The 17509-nt window shown below is 37.8% G+C and overlaps 1 protein-coding gene across 1 annotated transcript in view; it reads right to left on the reverse strand.

Annotated features, from left to right (window-relative positions):
• Positions 1-373: 373 nt before the first annotated feature.
• The window catches only part of CNTNAP5 (contactin associated protein family member 5), a 274435-nt gene continuing 257299 nt past the window's right edge, over positions 374-17509 (reverse strand). The window contains exons 20-24 of the mRNA XM_065637507.1: positions 16095-16225; positions 14688-14772; positions 6253-6471; positions 1537-1608; positions 374-570 (exon numbers count right to left, since the gene is read on the reverse strand). Of these exons, the coding sequence (XP_065493579.1) occupies positions 374-570; positions 1537-1608; positions 6253-6471; positions 14688-14772; positions 16095-16225 (704 nt within the window). The remainder of the gene's footprint in view (positions 571-1536; positions 1609-6252; positions 6472-14687; positions 14773-16094; positions 16226-17509) is intronic.

Raw genomic sequence — 17509 nt, forward strand, 5'->3', positions numbered from 1 at the left:
ATAGTCCAGCTGTAGTGTAAAAGTGATGAATTAAATGGCTCCAGAGAAAAACACAAATAAATGTGGGACTTTGAAACATCCAGGAACTCACAGCAGAAATCAGGTGTGCATGTGTATCTTATTTTGTGTAATGTGGGATAACAGATCTCGAGCTGCAGAAGTAAACTGTGACTGCCAGGTTCCTGTGCAGAGCATGAGGCACTGTGACTGTTGTCAGTGTTTCCTGTGCATGGTGGTCTTTTCCAAATGAAAAAGAAGCTACCAAAAAATGAATGTTTAAAAAAAAAAAATAGAAAACCAAAAAAGGAAGGAAAAAAAGGAATAAAGGAATGAAGGTTAGGGGATTAAGTATAAGAAGAAATTGTGTTGTCCATCAAATGAAGTATTCCCGTTTGCATTCGCTCACTGTGTTCTGCAAGTCAATGTCAGCTTTAAAGGAGCTCTCAAGGTTTTCTGGGTATTCCTTCTCCTTTGTCTGGCTATTTCGATGTGCTTGTTTGTGCTGATAGAGGAATCTGCTCATGATAGCAATGATGCAAAATATGATGAATATCACAACTGCTATTACACCTGAGGAAAAAAGGAAAGATAGTGTAAAAAACCAAAATCCCAGTTACCTCAAAAATACATTACCAATGCCCAACAGCTAGTGGTTACGACAGATCGGTTCATCTCAGTCTGTACGCAATCATATGCCTCTATCGCACTCTCCCTGGTAGTTTTAATTTCTATTTTGCCACCTTAAGTAAGATTTAAAGCAGCAAGTATTGATGTAATTGACCTTCTAATTTCAGTCAAATTCTGCTTTCATTTGCAGTGAAGCTGGGTCAGTGTGTTTGTTTTTAAGAAGCTAGATCTGTATGCTCATACAAATTCCTGCTCTGCCATATTTTCTTCTGTGCTATCTCTTGAAACCTTGCATGAGCCTTGTACACTTTGGTTTATAGCTTCTAGATATTATCAAAGGCAGCTCCCTACAGGCCATCCTATAAAATAAACAAAGATAAATTGCATTCCAGGTTGTTAAAGGAAAATGAAAGCCATACATGAAGCTATGAGGACAACTTTCCCTAGTGTATGAATGCTTCCACATGACCTAGTGAGTTCCACTGCACCAGGTTGCAAAGAGAGAGCTAAAGAAATACAGGATATGTGAATCCAGTGTTGAGGCTCTCATCAGAGTGGCATGCAAAACAATTACTAGTTAGCTTGCGTCTTAGATCACAGAGGTCATCTGTCCAACTTCCCTGCTTGAGCAGGCAGACAGACACAGAAGACTCAGGTTATTGATGATCTATAATGCCTTTTCTTGGGTGATATCCAACATCATATGCTGCCACTATTGCCTTCATCTATAATGCACGTGCCTGTCTAGGTAGCTTGATACAGATATGTACTAATAAATACAGCAAACACCAGACCTGCTTTAGATTATGAAAGAACTTGAACTGGATTTTATGAGGCCCAGGTTTAAAGTAGCCCAGATGCTTGCCTTGACAGAATTATTTTTCAGTTGTAATTTTAAAAGTAAGTTACCTCCAATCACAGCTGAATCACTTCTGACTGCATTGGTGAGAGGCTCCCTTTCATCTGTCTTCCCAAAAGGATCTGCAGTTGGTTAAACAAAACAGTACTTATTTTCTGCATCAACTATATTCATTTTCTCTGTGGCGTTACAGGAAAGTCCTCCTACCCTCATGAATTCTAATCTATTTTCAAAAGATGTGATTTGGGGAATTGGAGAATTGAACCAGAAAGCGTTCTGAAAAATAAAGTGAACTTGCAGGACAATTTTCTTCTACATCTTCAGGAGCAATGTCTGTTAAGGGTATATTTAAAAGGAAATGGAAAGGCTCTCTGTAACATCTGAAAGTCTTGTCTCAGTTTATCGGTAGAATAATCAGAGAGACATTTGAACTAAATAGCCCATAGGGAGATTTTCTCAGTCAGAGAGGCATTTTTGGTGTGGTGTGATTTGGTTTTTTTGTGTTTGGTGGTTTTGGTTTTTTTGTTTATTTTGGTTTTTGGTTTTTTGGGGTTTGTGGGTTTTTTTATTATTTTATTTTATTTTTTGATACCTAAGAAACAATATCAGAAAGAAGCAAAAGGAAGGAAGGCTAGACATATTTAGACCTGACATGTTTGTAGATGCAGATATACAAGCTGAATTCAATCCCATAAAGAGAAGCAGTCTCTTTTTGGGACAGCTTTTTGGAAGGCAATTTTTTCTCTCCATTGCAGAAATGCAGTGGTCAAATTGGATTCAAAAGAGAGAGGGGTCAGAAATCAATTCCTATATTAAAAGCTCCTCAATGTCAGAACTTTCTTGTACCCTTATCTATAAACGACTGTCAAAACACTGGGCCAAGCAGTCTACAGTGTCAAATTCAGATCCAAACCTGAGAGGTCATGCCCTCCCTGAAGTCAGTGGAGTTGAGGGTAGTGCACCTACTTTAGTCCCGCGTATTTCAGAAAATGCTGTGTTTTCTACTGCTAGCTGAATCCAGCTTTTTTGCACCTTCACTTTTTTTCCTTTCAGCTCACCCTCTCCTTTGATGAGGTTCTTATTTGTGTTTCTCTCCTTTACAAGCCTCCAGGCTATCATACAGAGGACGTATATGGGAGTTATGGATGACTGTCTGCTATATGTGATACTCCTTTGCCAAATTGATACTTCTGATGCAAGAGGTGGAAGCCTAACTGGTGTTAGGCTAAGCTTGGTGTTGCAAGCTTCATTGTAATTGAACATCCTTGCCCTAGTAGCTGACTCAGCTGTATTTTGGTATCTCACTGCCCAAGAAGACTTTTTTTTAATTGAAACAAGCAACAATTTCTAATATGCGTTATCAAGAGGTGCTGAGTTTGTAACGATGGTGGCTTTGGGCTGTTTACATTCTTAAAGGGGACACTTCTTCCTTATTCTTTACAACACTGATACCAGCCCTCAATATGTGCAGAAAGCATCAGTCTCAAAAAGGCTTTTATATTTTAACAGATGCAACTCCACTCCTAGTTTTAGGAATGGAAGTATTTCTCCTCAAACAAAGCTGTACTGAAAACTCAGCATTCCCCAGGTCTGCAGTTCTTTGAGCTACAGGCATGAAAGGGATTTCTGGAGCCAACTGAACATCTCCAGTACACGCATTATCAATGTAAATGGTAATTGCTAATGAGAGATTTGGACACTCAGACCTATTTACAAGAGGCCTGTTGCTTGGATATTGGGTGCCTATAGTGATGTTGCCAAGAAACAAATAGTCATGGCAATGCTTCATCTCATTTACTGTATTTGTGGGATTGGAATGAGGATAAAAATTGTTGTTTTACACATAAATACAGGTAGCATCATAGAAAAAGTTAGGTTGGAAGGGAAATCTGGAGGTTATTTAGCTTAATCTCAAGCCTTTGAGCCTAAGATCAAAGCAGGGCCAAATTCAAAGATAGATCAAGGTGACTTATAATTTTGTACATCATGGGTAGGTTCATCTTCATTTTTCAGCATCTCAGCGTTAGTTACATAAATCAAAACTAGTATCTTAGGCTCTTTTTATTCAGTGAAATAGAGGAAAAGAACCTACAGATACTTTATACCTAAGATGTCTGTTAAGGATGGACAGTGTGATTAGTATTTTCCTTTCCACAAACTAGAAGACGGCAGTAATCATTATTTTAGCCTCAAGATGGTTTAACTTTCAGATATTGGAATTTAGGTGAGATATTTTCTACCCCAGCTCCCAGCTGGTGACAGTAAAATTGGTTACAATAAAAATTCACATCTGTTGAACATCAGTCCTCCTGTACTAGAGAAAAATCTCCAGCTGATATCTGGTGCATGGTATTAGTCAAACAGAGTCATAAAAAACTATCAACTATGTATGAAAAAAGCATGACATTAAATTTCTACCTTAAAGATTATCTAAGACGTTATTCATGCCTAAAAGATTACGTAAGATCTGACACTAAAAGCTATTAAAGCTCCATTAATTTTTGGTGACTGTTACCAGAATTTAAGCACTGAGAGGAAACCAGAACAAAAGTTGGAGATAAATTTCAGAAAGAAGGCAAACAGACATGGGCCTTAAGAATTGTATTTTGCCTGAGAAATAAAATCAGGATATAAAGAGAGGAGGGTTTGTTACAGATGCAGATGGCATTTATATATATATATATATATAAATATAATAGCATAGTAAAAGTCCATTATCTCTATGCCATCAGTGCAGAGTTCAGAATAGTAAAACCTCAGCAAGGAAGAATGTGATTTGCAGATCTTTGTTAAATATCAAAACCACAGTAAGTCACCTTTCATTTTGTGTTTTCTAACCAGAAAGTGTATGGATAACAGAGCTGTGAGTGAATGGATTTTATTCTATATTTGTCTGCTAGGAAGCCTTCTTGAAGACAACAAGTATTCCTCTCTGAAGGAAAGAGCTTCAATTGTTTTCAAGTTATAAATATAGAAAGCTTTTTTCACACATTTAAAGAGAGATTTCCTAGAGGGCTTTTTTGTTGTATCTGAACATTAGAAAATTGACAGAGACATGTACAGTCAACTTTGAAGTTCTATTTTTCTTCTCAGACACTCAATAATGAGAAATTTGGAACCGATGAATTGAGATATGAGCAGTAAATTTGAAAGTTAATCCTTAACTCTGTTTTCCTTTTATTTCTTAAAATGTGTCCTTTCCATGTATAACTGTAATTCTCAAGTACATCTATACAAAGTATAATGTGCTACAAATTGGAATTTTTTTTAGCAAGAATCTACCACTCAGTGCTCTTACTATAGCATACAAAGACATGAAGTCTTCAGAACTAACTTGTTCTAAAGATCTTATTCAGGCTTTAATCAAATTCAGTGCGAATGGTGAGGCAGTAGTGTCAGTTAATTTATCATATTGAGAGGAAATCATATTTCAAAGCACAGAATGGCAAAGACAGGGATGAGCTTTTATAATAATTCTGCATTTCTGATGTAACAGTGCTCAGCCTTGACAATAGAGTGCAACTGATTGTAAGTTTAAATATTTAAAGTCCAAAGATGCTACACTCTGCTCTGTGTTCTCTCCTGCAGTTCTGAACCTCAGGTTTTACCACTTTCTAAACTGTTCAGAAAAATTAGATCATCGAGGTGACAGATCACAGGGCAAGGAGTTTATATTTTCAGTATCATTGCCCATTTGGTATTTCCAAGACACATTTCTTTTGTGCGTCAGAGCAGACACCTTAGATGACTCTGGTCAGTGAAGAGAAGGTTGGGGTGTGGGGAGGAGCACACACACCAGCAGCCACTCTCCACAGAGGAATCAGCAGCCCTGTTCCTTATGTAGAATGCTAATAACATCATTTCTGCTGAAAATCTTAGGGAGAAGCTGCAGGAGATGAGGATTTGATGCAAGTACAAACATCAAAGGAATAATATTATGATAGAAACCAGCGCTCTATTAGTTATCAGTGGCTTCATAGGTCAAGGGGCAGAAAATTGCCCTTAATTTGCAGCCCCTTCTTGTCATTAAGAATTCTGCCACATCCACTGGTGACTAAAGCAGCAACTTGATTGCCCCTGATCCTGGCGACGACATTTCCAGCTGCTCTGAGATTACTTCTCTGCATACAAATTCACATATGCAAAATACTTAAAACTCCCAGAGGACAGCTTCAGGATTGCAAAAGAGAAATGAACTATTGGGATCATCTTACTGGTACGGCTCAATTAGTGCTCCTTCCATTTAGCCTGAGAGAATAAAGTGCAAGCATTCAATGGAAGTCACGCACATGTGTCGAGGGGTTTGTACAAGATGTTTTTGTTTGTTTCTGCTAGGGTGGGAACAAATTTGACTTGTTTGTTTTATGACTCTTATTGCTTCACCACCAGTGGGATATGGAATGTCTGTAACACTTGTGTTCTCCTTTGAGATCAGCAGCACTGGAGCTGTCTAGAGTGGACAGGAATGAGAAATCAGATGCATAACCATACTTCCAATGCTGTTTCCACTATGGCTTTGGGACTTTTTTGTTCTAGGCATGTTTTAGGCAATCCAGGAACTTAGTCTGAAAACTCAGTTACATTACAATGACTTTTAAAGGGGCCATGGCTAATCCTAATGCCCATCTTCAACACTCCTAATTCTGAGGGAAAAGACAGCTTTCCAATTCTAATATTTATGATATCTCATTTGCATTACAGCAAGGAAGGAAACCTCACTCTACAGTATCATCTAAAGTCCCCATTCCCCTCTTGGCAGGGCGTACCTGATGAGGAATATATCGCGGTTACTGTGTTCACGTCAGCTTCCATGATGGACGCACAGCTGGATTCAGTCAAGGAGCCTTTGACAGTCACGGGAGCCACGCTGGGATGGCGTAAGGCAGCTTTCAGGGGAGCAATGTGGTTGTACTGAACAGAGGACATGCAGCCAGTGAAACCATAGGCATTTGCTTTTGAGACTTCAGGGTCCAGTGTCAAACTATCTGCAGTACAAAAGAAAAACACTCTTATCTGTTTTAGGAAGGCATCTAAAAATAAAAATCATTTTTTTGCCTTAACCACCCCTTTTACTTCTCTTCATCCAATCTCAACTGTTCAGCAGTCTTCAAGTTCCCCCCGGCCTGACCCATGAGTTTCCCATGCCCAGTCCTTCCTCTGCAATGCTATTTACATTGAATCAAGTTGGTTTGGACATGAAAGCCTGCATTGCGCTTCCTCATCCGTTTTCTCTACTGTCTGGACACGACCTAACAAATCACAGGTGCTAACCACGGCAATAACAACAGTAATAATATACAGTAAAAACAGCAACACTGAATATCACAGGATCCTGGGGATGATGCTCTTTATCTTTTTTTCCATCTCTTAATATCAGTTTCACAGATACAGACCGTATCCTCAAGACATTCTACCTCCTCCACTATTTTAATGAAGGAGTCTGCTCTCTGTTGTCTATTACACAATGCTTCATGTGGACTAATATCAAATGGCTTGCTAATATAGGCCTCCACCTTTCTTCCAGAGTTTATTTTTCAACTTTTCCAATACACCTGATGAAGTTACTACATTTTTATAAATAGACTTGCTAGGAATCCTTTTAGTTGTGAGCCAGGCTCTCACTCTGCTAGCTCTATTCCATTAATTAAAAAAAAAAAGAAAGTATACCACTTTTTATCTAAATCAAAACCAATATCTTGTTCTTTTCCAGCCCAAAGATGAGGTATACCAATTAATTTATCTGTTGGTCTGTGTTCATTTAAATTTCACAAAGAGAAATCCAGTCCAAAGGTGTCTTTTATTTAGTTCCAAATGTTTTAATATCAAAGATTGTTTGGGAAAGTCAGTGAAGGACAGTGAAGCCACCTTTTCTTTCCTCCAAGCTCTCATTTATTTACTTTCCAGAAATTGAAATTTATACTGCTCAGAGGTCTGTAACGTGATGTGCCTTATATCTAGGTCAATCAAACAAGAAAAAAAGCAAGAAATGTGCACACCTATGGTATCAAAAGTTATTGAAAGTCTTAAAATTTACCTGCTAATGAAAAAAAAAAAAAAACCAAACCAAAAAAACCAACAAACTTATAGCATTGAAAGTTTTGGAAATGCTTTCTCTTGAAGCACTCGGAAATACTACTCTTGAGAGAGTAAGATGATAAACTTCAAAATAAGGTCCAATTTTTCCACTATCATTCATATACAATGATTTTACAAGCTCTCAGACAAAAGTATTTAGTAAAAAATATGTTCTCTTATAAATGACATTGCTACTTGAATTATGTAAAATTCTTTTACATATAAGAAAACACAGAGAAATCTCAAAACTAGCTGAAATTGAACATTATTTTGATGCTCAAGATCTGTGACTGTTACATCATAAAGTCAGAGGGAATTAGCTGAGAAAAATTTCTAATTATGTTTGAATGTCTTCATGGAAGTATAATGTGGAAGAGTTTGGCTGTTTCTCAGCAAAGCAAGGTACGGTGTGAGCTTGATCTCCAAGGGATCTCACAGGAGAGATGCTCAGTCTGTAGAACTGCCATGGAGACACGCCCTGGGCTGAGAGTAACCGCAAGAATGAGAGATGGGAAAAGAAATGGGGAGGCTTTGTGACTTGGAAAAACTGTGGTCTTACAGAGGTTCACATTTGCTCTTCTCAAAGTGTGTAGGAATTGGCTGCATTCAGGTTTTTAATGAGATTTTGGCAGGGGTGTTATAAAACAGACAAATAATTCTTTCCAAGTTTCTGCAAGACGGCTTATATAAACCCGAAAGACTGATTTACAGTACTTGCCATCTTTGTTGAATTTATAAAACCCTTTGTAAACATTTCTACTCTCAGCCTTTCCTGTTTTCTTAGCTCTGACACAAAAGGTGGATTTGTTGGTATCTTTTAGACATCAGGCAATCTAAATTGCTCTGTTCTGCCCCAATGTGCAAAAGGTAAAGCCTAAGAAATAATGAATTCCTTTTTCATGGTACAGTAGTTTGAAAAGTCTGAGATACAGTACTTTTGAAAGCTTTTTTAAAAAGTCAAATTAAGGGCCAATTCCAGGAGTCTTTTGTCAAAGTAAGCTTTGCATGAATGAGAACTAGGAGATTTATTGTTGAAAGGCTTTGAAATTTGAAAAAAAAAGAAATCAAAGAACAAAACAAAACCAACCCCAGAGTCCTCTGGTAAAAATCCCACGTGCACAGATACAGTTTGCTTTATAATATGGCTTTAGGTGCATGCCTTATGTCTTTCAGAAAGTGGGGCTTTCACTGTTCTCAACAAGAGACTTGCATAACTTGAATGTGAAACAATCTGTGCTGCCCTCTGAATTTTTGAGTGGGTAACGTAAATCTGTGATTATGACTTAGTTCCTTCTGTGAAAAGCTTATTAAAGGCTGCTCTGTCACTTGAAGTCTTTAAATCACAATAAAATGTTTTTCCAAAAGATATTTTCACTACATGACACGGTGCTCTGTAAAAGCAGCAGCTCGGTGAAGTTCCAAGGTCTGTGTTGAAATAAGGTTATACAAAACATCAGTGGCCTTCCTCTGGCCTGGTTACACTATGAATCTTTCCATGTATTTGATGGGCCTGGAATAATCACACTGAATTGCTGGTGATGGCTTGGTTTGATACTCTGACATTTTAGCATTGCATTTCTGTTCTTGGTACTGGACACCAAATTACTTTGGATGGTTTCTACGTGGGGAGTGAGAAGGAAATATTTTTCAGCTTTTGAGTAATTTAACTGTTCATTCTCTACAACTTAAGTTGACCCATACTTTTAGGAAGTAATTTTTAAGCTTTGTCTGCTGAGTAGTGCATAAGTTGGTTTGGCTTCTTGCTGGGTCCTTTATCTGCTCCCTGGAAGCTGTCTGCAATGTCACAGCTCAGTAAGTTTACTGTTGGTTTTACTTTCCTGTTTTCCATGTATTTGCAATGGCTTCCATGATAATGAGGATTAAGTCTAACATGTAGTTTTATTTTTGAAACTTTATTGATTGTATCAACATATTTTATCTGCTGATTCATTTCTATTCACCAAAACAGACATCCTGTTGCACTGCTGTTTCTTTGTGCACCTCTGCCATATATGACGCACTTGTTTTAAGATCTGAAATAAATAATAATTTTATTTTATCTGGAAATTTTATATTATCTGAAATAAATAAATAAATAATTTTAAGTCCTAAAGTCTAAGTAATTTGGAATTAATTTTCATCATAAATAGAATTCTGCTGGAGTTCCCTAGGACCAAGCATTAAGCTGTTCAACAAGGTATCAGGAAATCAACATGTAAATGATAATTAATATGACAGGTAACTGTAATCAAAGAGAAATCAAATGTGTTATTAGTGTGCAAGGAAAGTGATTTAAAGGACCTCCTTTCTAAAGATATCATTGTGGTCATGAATATTATCCAATATCTTTTTGTTATTTTTTTTTTTATAGACATGAATTTCATCTCAGAAACTTAAACCCAAGCCCAAAGTTAACTTGTGTGCTTATTTACATCCAGCAAGGCCCATTACACTCAGATTGCATTTCCTTAATCAAAATCTATTTTTGTCAGTGAGTGCAGACATAGTCTGTTTTAAATGTCTATGCCCCAGATTAATTAATTAATCTAAGTGAATTGCTGGTAGAATTGCAAAGGATAATTTACTCTGTGTGCTGAAGCACTGGTTGTCCTTTTTTTGAGATTGAGAAACAGAAAGATGATTTTTGTGGTAGTTAAAATTGTATCCATCACCTCATTTTGCCAAGGTGCTGAACAGTGATATTACTTCTTGGACACTGTCAATAGATTTGGAGTCCATGACCTTGAAGCAAAAGACTCCTGTAGTCTCCACACTGCACATGTTTCAGAAGAGTTGACTACCATATACTGTGCAGTTACCTCAAAAAATAGGCTGCTGCATCCTTCAACAATGTCAGTACACATTGCTGATACTAATCATTAATTTAGAAAGGGTAGAAAGCATATCTTGGATTAGACTTGAACCAACGAAAAGACATTTTTGGAATCATCTCATTTCCTGGTGTGACCCTGCCCCAAAGGCAGCTGAGTGAACAACACAGAAATTTTTCCTGGTCAAAACCATTGAGCTCAACCCGTTTTGCTCTTGCTCAAGAGAAGGATGAGTGTGAACAGGAGACAGGCTCCAGGCATTCAATGCGCCTTCAAGACACTTCTCAAAAAGCAAGAGACAGCAAGATCAAAGCTAGTTTTTCTCACAAGTTTTCCCAGGAATGAGCAGAACATGCCAGAATTTGCTTGATGGCAATTGAACATTTCATGGCAAGTTGAACATTTGAGAATTTTTGTTTCATTAGGCTTAACAGAGATAATTTCAGACATGCATTTAGTATGTTTTCTTAAAGACAGTTTGTCATCTAAAATGAAGCACTGCTTAGAGTTGCAATGTGAAATTTGTTACATGTCACAATTTTTGACATTTGAATCCTAATCTGTCACAACACAGCCAGCCCTATGTGATTTTGCATGGGCTCAAAACATAATCTATAAAAAGAACAAAATGTGCAAGAATATGGAGAGACTATGTGCAAAAGAATACATGCTTATCGCAGAAGCAGACGGCTAAAATCAACGCAAGCAGCAAGAAATTCAGACTAAAAATAAAATTCCTGAATACAAGTAGGTGACCTTAGACACTTACTTAGGCAGTATTATCAGCAAGAAAATGGGAATTTAAGCATGGTGTTATGATCATATGGTAAATGATATTGCTGGGGAAAAAGTCTGAATAGATTTGGTCTACTTTTGATAGAGACGTGATGGCTTTATTGGCTTAGACCTTGGAGAGCTTGAAGTGCTTGGCATAGTCAAACTTTGCTTATTTTAACTGCTGCCATCTTCGTCTCGAATGCCTCTCCTCTTTTATCATAAGTAGCTATTTCCATTTTCTTAATGCTTTACTAGGCTACTAGGAGGAAAAACAGTGACTTTTAAAGGTGCCTTATAACGCATCGAGGACATCTTTTTCCAGGGTATGGTCCTTCTAAGAAATAGGTATTTAGTGCAAGAAGAGTCTGCAGTAAAGAGCTCTGTGGTGACCAAAAGATTCCAACCAAAGTATCTTGCAGTCATCGCTGTAATGTTTAAAATGCTAGAGCACAATATTCTGAGACTGTGACTTCAAATTTCTCAAGCAAATTGTGATCTTTTGAACTTACAAGGGGAAGACTTTCCACTAAAAAAAAATGGATTTAAGTCTTTTCCACAGAAACTGTCTAAAAGGAGATCCTTCTTTAAGGAAGCTTTTGTAATGCCAACTTACCCATTCTGATTTAATTATCCTATTATCATCTCCCCAATATAATATCACTCTTTGATGAAATGCTCTGTGATCTCTTCAGTGTATAGGTTCCATTTTCTTCTTGTGAACTTTTAATATGAAAAGCTATCGTAGAAATCGTAAGAATTGTACTGCATCTACATAATAATATTAATAAAATTACTTTCCAGATAAACTTTCTTCTATGTACACTTTATATCAAAGCTGAATGATTCAGTGGAAGGACTCCTAAAACTTTACTGTGTTTTAACTCAGGCCTTTAGAGATAAAACATATCATGATCATGTGCTAGACTACACTGTTCTTCATATTGCCAGTGTGAGAAGGTCTGGCAATTCATCACTTTGAACACACAAGTAAATTAGGTTAATAATAATAGATGCTAAAGAAATCTGTGCAGCCTTTTTCTTCGGAATACTCTTGAATCCCTTTCAATGCTACCCTTTTACTCTGGTATCACTACATAGCTAGTATATTAAATTGCTCAGAATCAAATATGCAGACAATGAGATTCACTCCCCTTCATCAGTGATTATTTTTCCAGGGACTAAAATGGTAAAAGATTAAGACATGTTGGGGCACAGTAAGAAGTTTTCAAAGGATCATTAAGGTCAACCCCAAAACAAATAAATTATATTTTCCATTGGGATAGCAGCTTTTTTTCTAGACAAGACCTAAACATGTGCAAATTTGTCCCTGAGATCAGAGAATTACAGAATAATTTAAGGTGAAAGACACCTCTGAAGGTCATGCAGTTCAATTCCTTTTTCAAAGTGGAGCCAGCTTCATAGTTAGGTCAAACTGCCAATAGAGCTCATGTGGTTAAATACAGCAGTATGATCTCTGCAAGGAGTACTTAAAGTAAATGAACTGGGACTCTGGTTAAGATTTCACTGAGGCTTTACCATAAACTGTATGACCCACTTGGGGCCTGAATCCAATACTCACTAAAGTCCATGGAAAAACTCCCATTGATACTGATAGGCTTTGGATAAGTCCTTTTGTGTCTTGCCTTTATATTTGTGAAGTAAAAGTGACAACAAACTACAGGATAATATTTCTCTATTGCTGTTTGATACTGTGAGGATGAATTCAACAAATGTCTGTTGGCTACTTGAATGCTGCTGCTTTTTACTCCCTTGCTTCAAAGCCACACATATTTAGATTGATCTTCCTAAGGCAGCTATATGGCCCCATTACTGTGTATCTGAACAGCTCACAGCCTTTAATGCTTTTATCCTGCCAGCACCTCTCTCATGTAGGGATGTTCTATTATCCATGCTTTACTGATAGAGAACAGAGATAGTAAAGCTCAGACTGGTTCCAGTGGGAATAAAATGCCTGCTTACCATTATATCTGCACATAAATGGCTTGCCCAAGGTCATTCAAGCAGTCTGTGGCAGAGTGAGCATCTCTATGTTCTGAATTCCAGTTGAGCCCCCTCTGCCTTAAACAGAGGGTTTTTTTCCTAGAATTCAAAAGTGGGTGTAGGGCGGCCATTGGAAAATATAGCAGATTTGAGAAGCAGAAAAAAAATATCACAGTTTAAGTACCTTTTGACTAAAGGAAGTGTAATGGGACTGGGGGGTAGGAAGCACTATTATTTAAAAACTGGACATTGTATAGAAGTGCACTTTTCAAGAGTTCCAGCTGTGCTAAAATGGTTATCATAAGAAAATCCAGTGAGGAAGAGGTTTCAATATTTTATCATGTCCTGCTGGAAGCTCGTTGAGGTTTCTCAGACAGTGGGAATTGAATGGTGGAATTGAGAAAGAAGGTGGTATAATCATCTGGTTAAGAAGACAGCATCAGGCTATCAGAGCAGGCAAATGAACAGTGGTGTGGCAGGAAAGGAGAGACAAATTTTCGGAAGAGTATAGCACGGATATATAGAACACATAGAACAGAGCTTTTCTATATGGTTCTCTTTCGGTGGACACTTAAATAGTCCTAATGAATGCCTTTAGGTACTTAAATGCCAGTGGCATCCAAACCAAACACTGCAGGAAGCGAAGGTCTACTTTGAAGCATCACATGCCTCTGGAAGTTTATGCTTTGCTTGGGGGATGACAATGACAAGAGAAAAACTAGAGGATATTGGTTTAGGTCACCAGTATTCACCTTCTGGTGAATCATTAAAAGAAGCGATAGTTGACATTTTACACACATAATAGTATAAATAATGAATGGACATATTTATGTCATGCTTGATATGGAGGTCCAATTCTAACAAGGACTAAAATGTCTATAACCAAGAAAGCATTTAGAATCTTACTGGAAATGTATAAGACTCTAATATAAAGTAATATAACATACTTGACTACAAAATTGAGGAGTTCTACTTTGCAAATTTCTGGCAGATTTTTCCTCTTCTTGTAATGGCTTTGTAGTGTGGAGAGGTAAAGATGAAGAGGGTCCATGTACAGGGCATGCAGAATTGAGGCCTCAGTGCTATATGTAATATAAACATTCCTTGCAGAATTCAAATGGAAAAGGACTGGGAGTGCAAAAAGGTTAGAGAGGATGAAGGCTCACAGTGCTGTTTTTCTTATCGTTATGAAACAGAGATGGTTTGGGAGGAGCGAGCTTTCGTCAGCAAAATGATATCATTAGACTAAAACGCCACCCTGTGCAGCCACACAGGCAGTATGGATCACTTTACTGAAGGGAGCAATGGCAAAGTTAATATTGCTATCAGTGCAAACAAGTAAAGCTGCCAAAATTTTGCATTGATAAGGTATATAAATTGGAGTACTGGAGTGCTCAGGCCAACTCTTACAGCTAAATCAGCCAAACCCCAATCCTATTAAAAACCCAACACATAGCGAAGGTTAACTCTAACACTATAACAACTGATGAATCAGGAATATTTTTAGTAGAACCTACCTGTGACCTTGCCCAAGGTGAGTGATTTGATGGCCTTAAAATCAATCTCAGAAAAGTTGTGTTTGAGTTTGAGAACTTGATCCACCTGGAAGAGGTCAATAAAATTAATTCATTACAACAGCATGTAGACACCTCTAGATCTCTCTGTACTGCAAACTTCTGGGAATGCTCTCAGCTGCAAATCAGTTAATTCTGCCCCCAAGCATGATTCACTTTCTAAAGATAGCAAAGCAAATGTGCTTTGATTTTAGCATGAGAAACTGAAAGGCACACCAGAATAGTCATATAAAGGGCTTTGAAGAAACTTCCCCTGCAGAAAAGCTTAAAATGTTTGACACTGAAATCCCCCTGCTTCCCAAAATCCATGTCTAGTCACTTCAGAATGCACTCAAAGGAGACCTCCCTAGAAATGTATTGTGAAGATAAGTTCTGCATAGAAAAAAACCACAGTGTAGCAGACAATAGAAGACTGGTCCTTGAGGAAAACCCTAGCTTTTAGCATAAGCCTCCTTCCTAGACAACCAGGCCTACCTACCTTAGTTGCTGTGCTAACTATGTTGTCATTTTACCACCCGGAAGTGGAAATTGTAGCCAAAAGAAAAACACAGGCACTCCCGGTGCTTCTGTCTCCTTCTCATTCTATTCCTTCATTAACACACCGCTTCTCTTTAGGCTCTGCCACCCTTCCCTGTTAAATGACTGCTGCCCAGATCTAGCCAATTTGTTTTGTAATATGGACTGCTATAATTAGCCTCAGAAAGCAGAAGGAGCGGTATGATGGTCATCTTCTCCCTGCCTTGGAAAAGTGGTGTGGCGAAACAGGGCAGAAGAGGGTTCTCATCTCCTGTGAGGTTGTCAGAGTCAGCATGACTTGCTTCAAGCAAAGGGACCGGGCATTGTCATGCACGTGGTGGCTGCACCCTGCATTCCCTCAGTCTTTCTTCTTCTGTGAGAAGATAAGGCAACTGGAGTCACATTTTCTCTTGGGACACATACCCCTAATGAAATTACATTTACAAATATTCGCTCTCCAGCTGTATTTCTCATTTTGACACCTTTTAATGATCCCTACTGTGTGCTTCCTCTGGGACTGCAGGTCACACAGACACCCCTTAGCCCCAGCACCACTCCAATGGTCCAGATAAACTTCTGGCCAAAGGTGTTTCCTAATTCACAGATTGACAGAGACAAGTGAAGGATCACTCTACTGAAACCACCATGGTTGGGCACTGTTTGAAGCAGGGTCTGGATGGAGCTTTGGACTAACCCACAAGGCTGTTCTGCTGCTGGTCCAGCTTTGGTTGCACCAGGTCAATATGAAACCTTTGCCTCCTGCTGGCATTGAAATCAGTGGCTCAGTTTGTGGCATGAAATACTATTGAAGACTGAACAAAAGCCATGGCATACCTGAATGACAAGCTCTCTGCCTTCTCTGTTAATCTTCACATGGTGCAGCTCTCGGTTGGCAAAATTTCCAGAGTCAATGGTGAAAATAAGGAGTCCATCCTTACTCAGCTTGTATCGGACCTGTAAACTTCCTTAAAAGCAGAGTAAAATTCTGTGTATAAAACCTATGTCCATAATGAGATACCATTCAATACCTTTACACAACATATAACTACTTTTATTACAGTGGAGTAACAAGGTTAAAATGTCAAGAGAGAAGCTGAAGAGTTCGAACTGTAATGAAAAGTGCAAAAAAAAATAATGCACTGGAAGAGTTTTCCTTCCTACTAGCTAACAAACTCTGCTATGGAGAAACATAACTTAATTGAGTCATTAAGTATATCAGAGGAGAGTGTGTCTGTGTGGGTCAGGCATTTAGCAATGCCACAAAAGCTGATCTACATTAATCTGTTAAGGGTCACTTCCACCAGAGGGCATGCAGGTCTTGAACTGCTCTATTAAACTAATTTTGGTGGATTTCACTATTTCTTTTCATCAAGATGTAACAGACAGTGACAACTGTGAGAATTAGAACTTAATTTCAAATATTTAAAGGCCCAGACTCATTATGATTTATATATAATACAAGAAAATATATATATTGTAAAGGATTACACAGAAAAAAAAAATTACTTGGATGTTCTAATGTATTTGAAGAAATAAATATAATTCATATAAAAATGAATGCCAAACATCTCTTTCTGTCTTTGTATCAAAAAAAGCATTGTGACTTCTGATAAATAACACTACCACAACAAATCAAAATTAATGAGAAAATGAGGAATCCAATATAAATTTTAATCCTTCCACAAATTACTGCAGAGTATATATATGTTTGTGTATATATATGTATATATATAATTTAAAAGGAAAATAACCTTTTCTGATAAAATCCTTTCAAGCTTAGTTTTCTAGGAATTAAGTAGCATAGAGAAAAATATTCTGTGAACTCCTGGAATTCTTTTTATGCATCAGCAACCACAGTAAGTAGAACAACAGTGGTACCATAGAGTTAAAAAGCTTTTCTGGGACTACTTTGTTGGTGTCCCCAAGCAGAAAATAAATGCCGACAGCACCACAACCCTGAGCAAAGGTCCTTCATTTATTCCCTGTTCTGAAAATCATCATAAAAAAAATCTCCTACCTCCTTCCATTTCAGCGCTTTTCTTATTAATAGCACAAGTACAAACTATTCCAAGCATCACTAGATTTTACAGAAAGCTCCATACAAGCATTACCTATGCAGAATGCTAGGGACCAATGGACTGATTGTCACTGAGGGATGTGTTCACACTGTTTTAGCTCTAGGACCGGTTTCAGTGTTTGCAGGGGCGATGCTTGCATGCCCATCATGATGCAGCACCATGTCAGAGAAG

This window comes from Caloenas nicobarica, chromosome 6, assembly GCF_036013445.1.
Source record: "Caloenas nicobarica isolate bCalNic1 chromosome 6, bCalNic1.hap1, whole genome shotgun sequence".
Classification (NCBI taxonomy): Eukaryota; Metazoa; Chordata; class Aves; order Columbiformes; family Columbidae; genus Caloenas; species Caloenas nicobarica.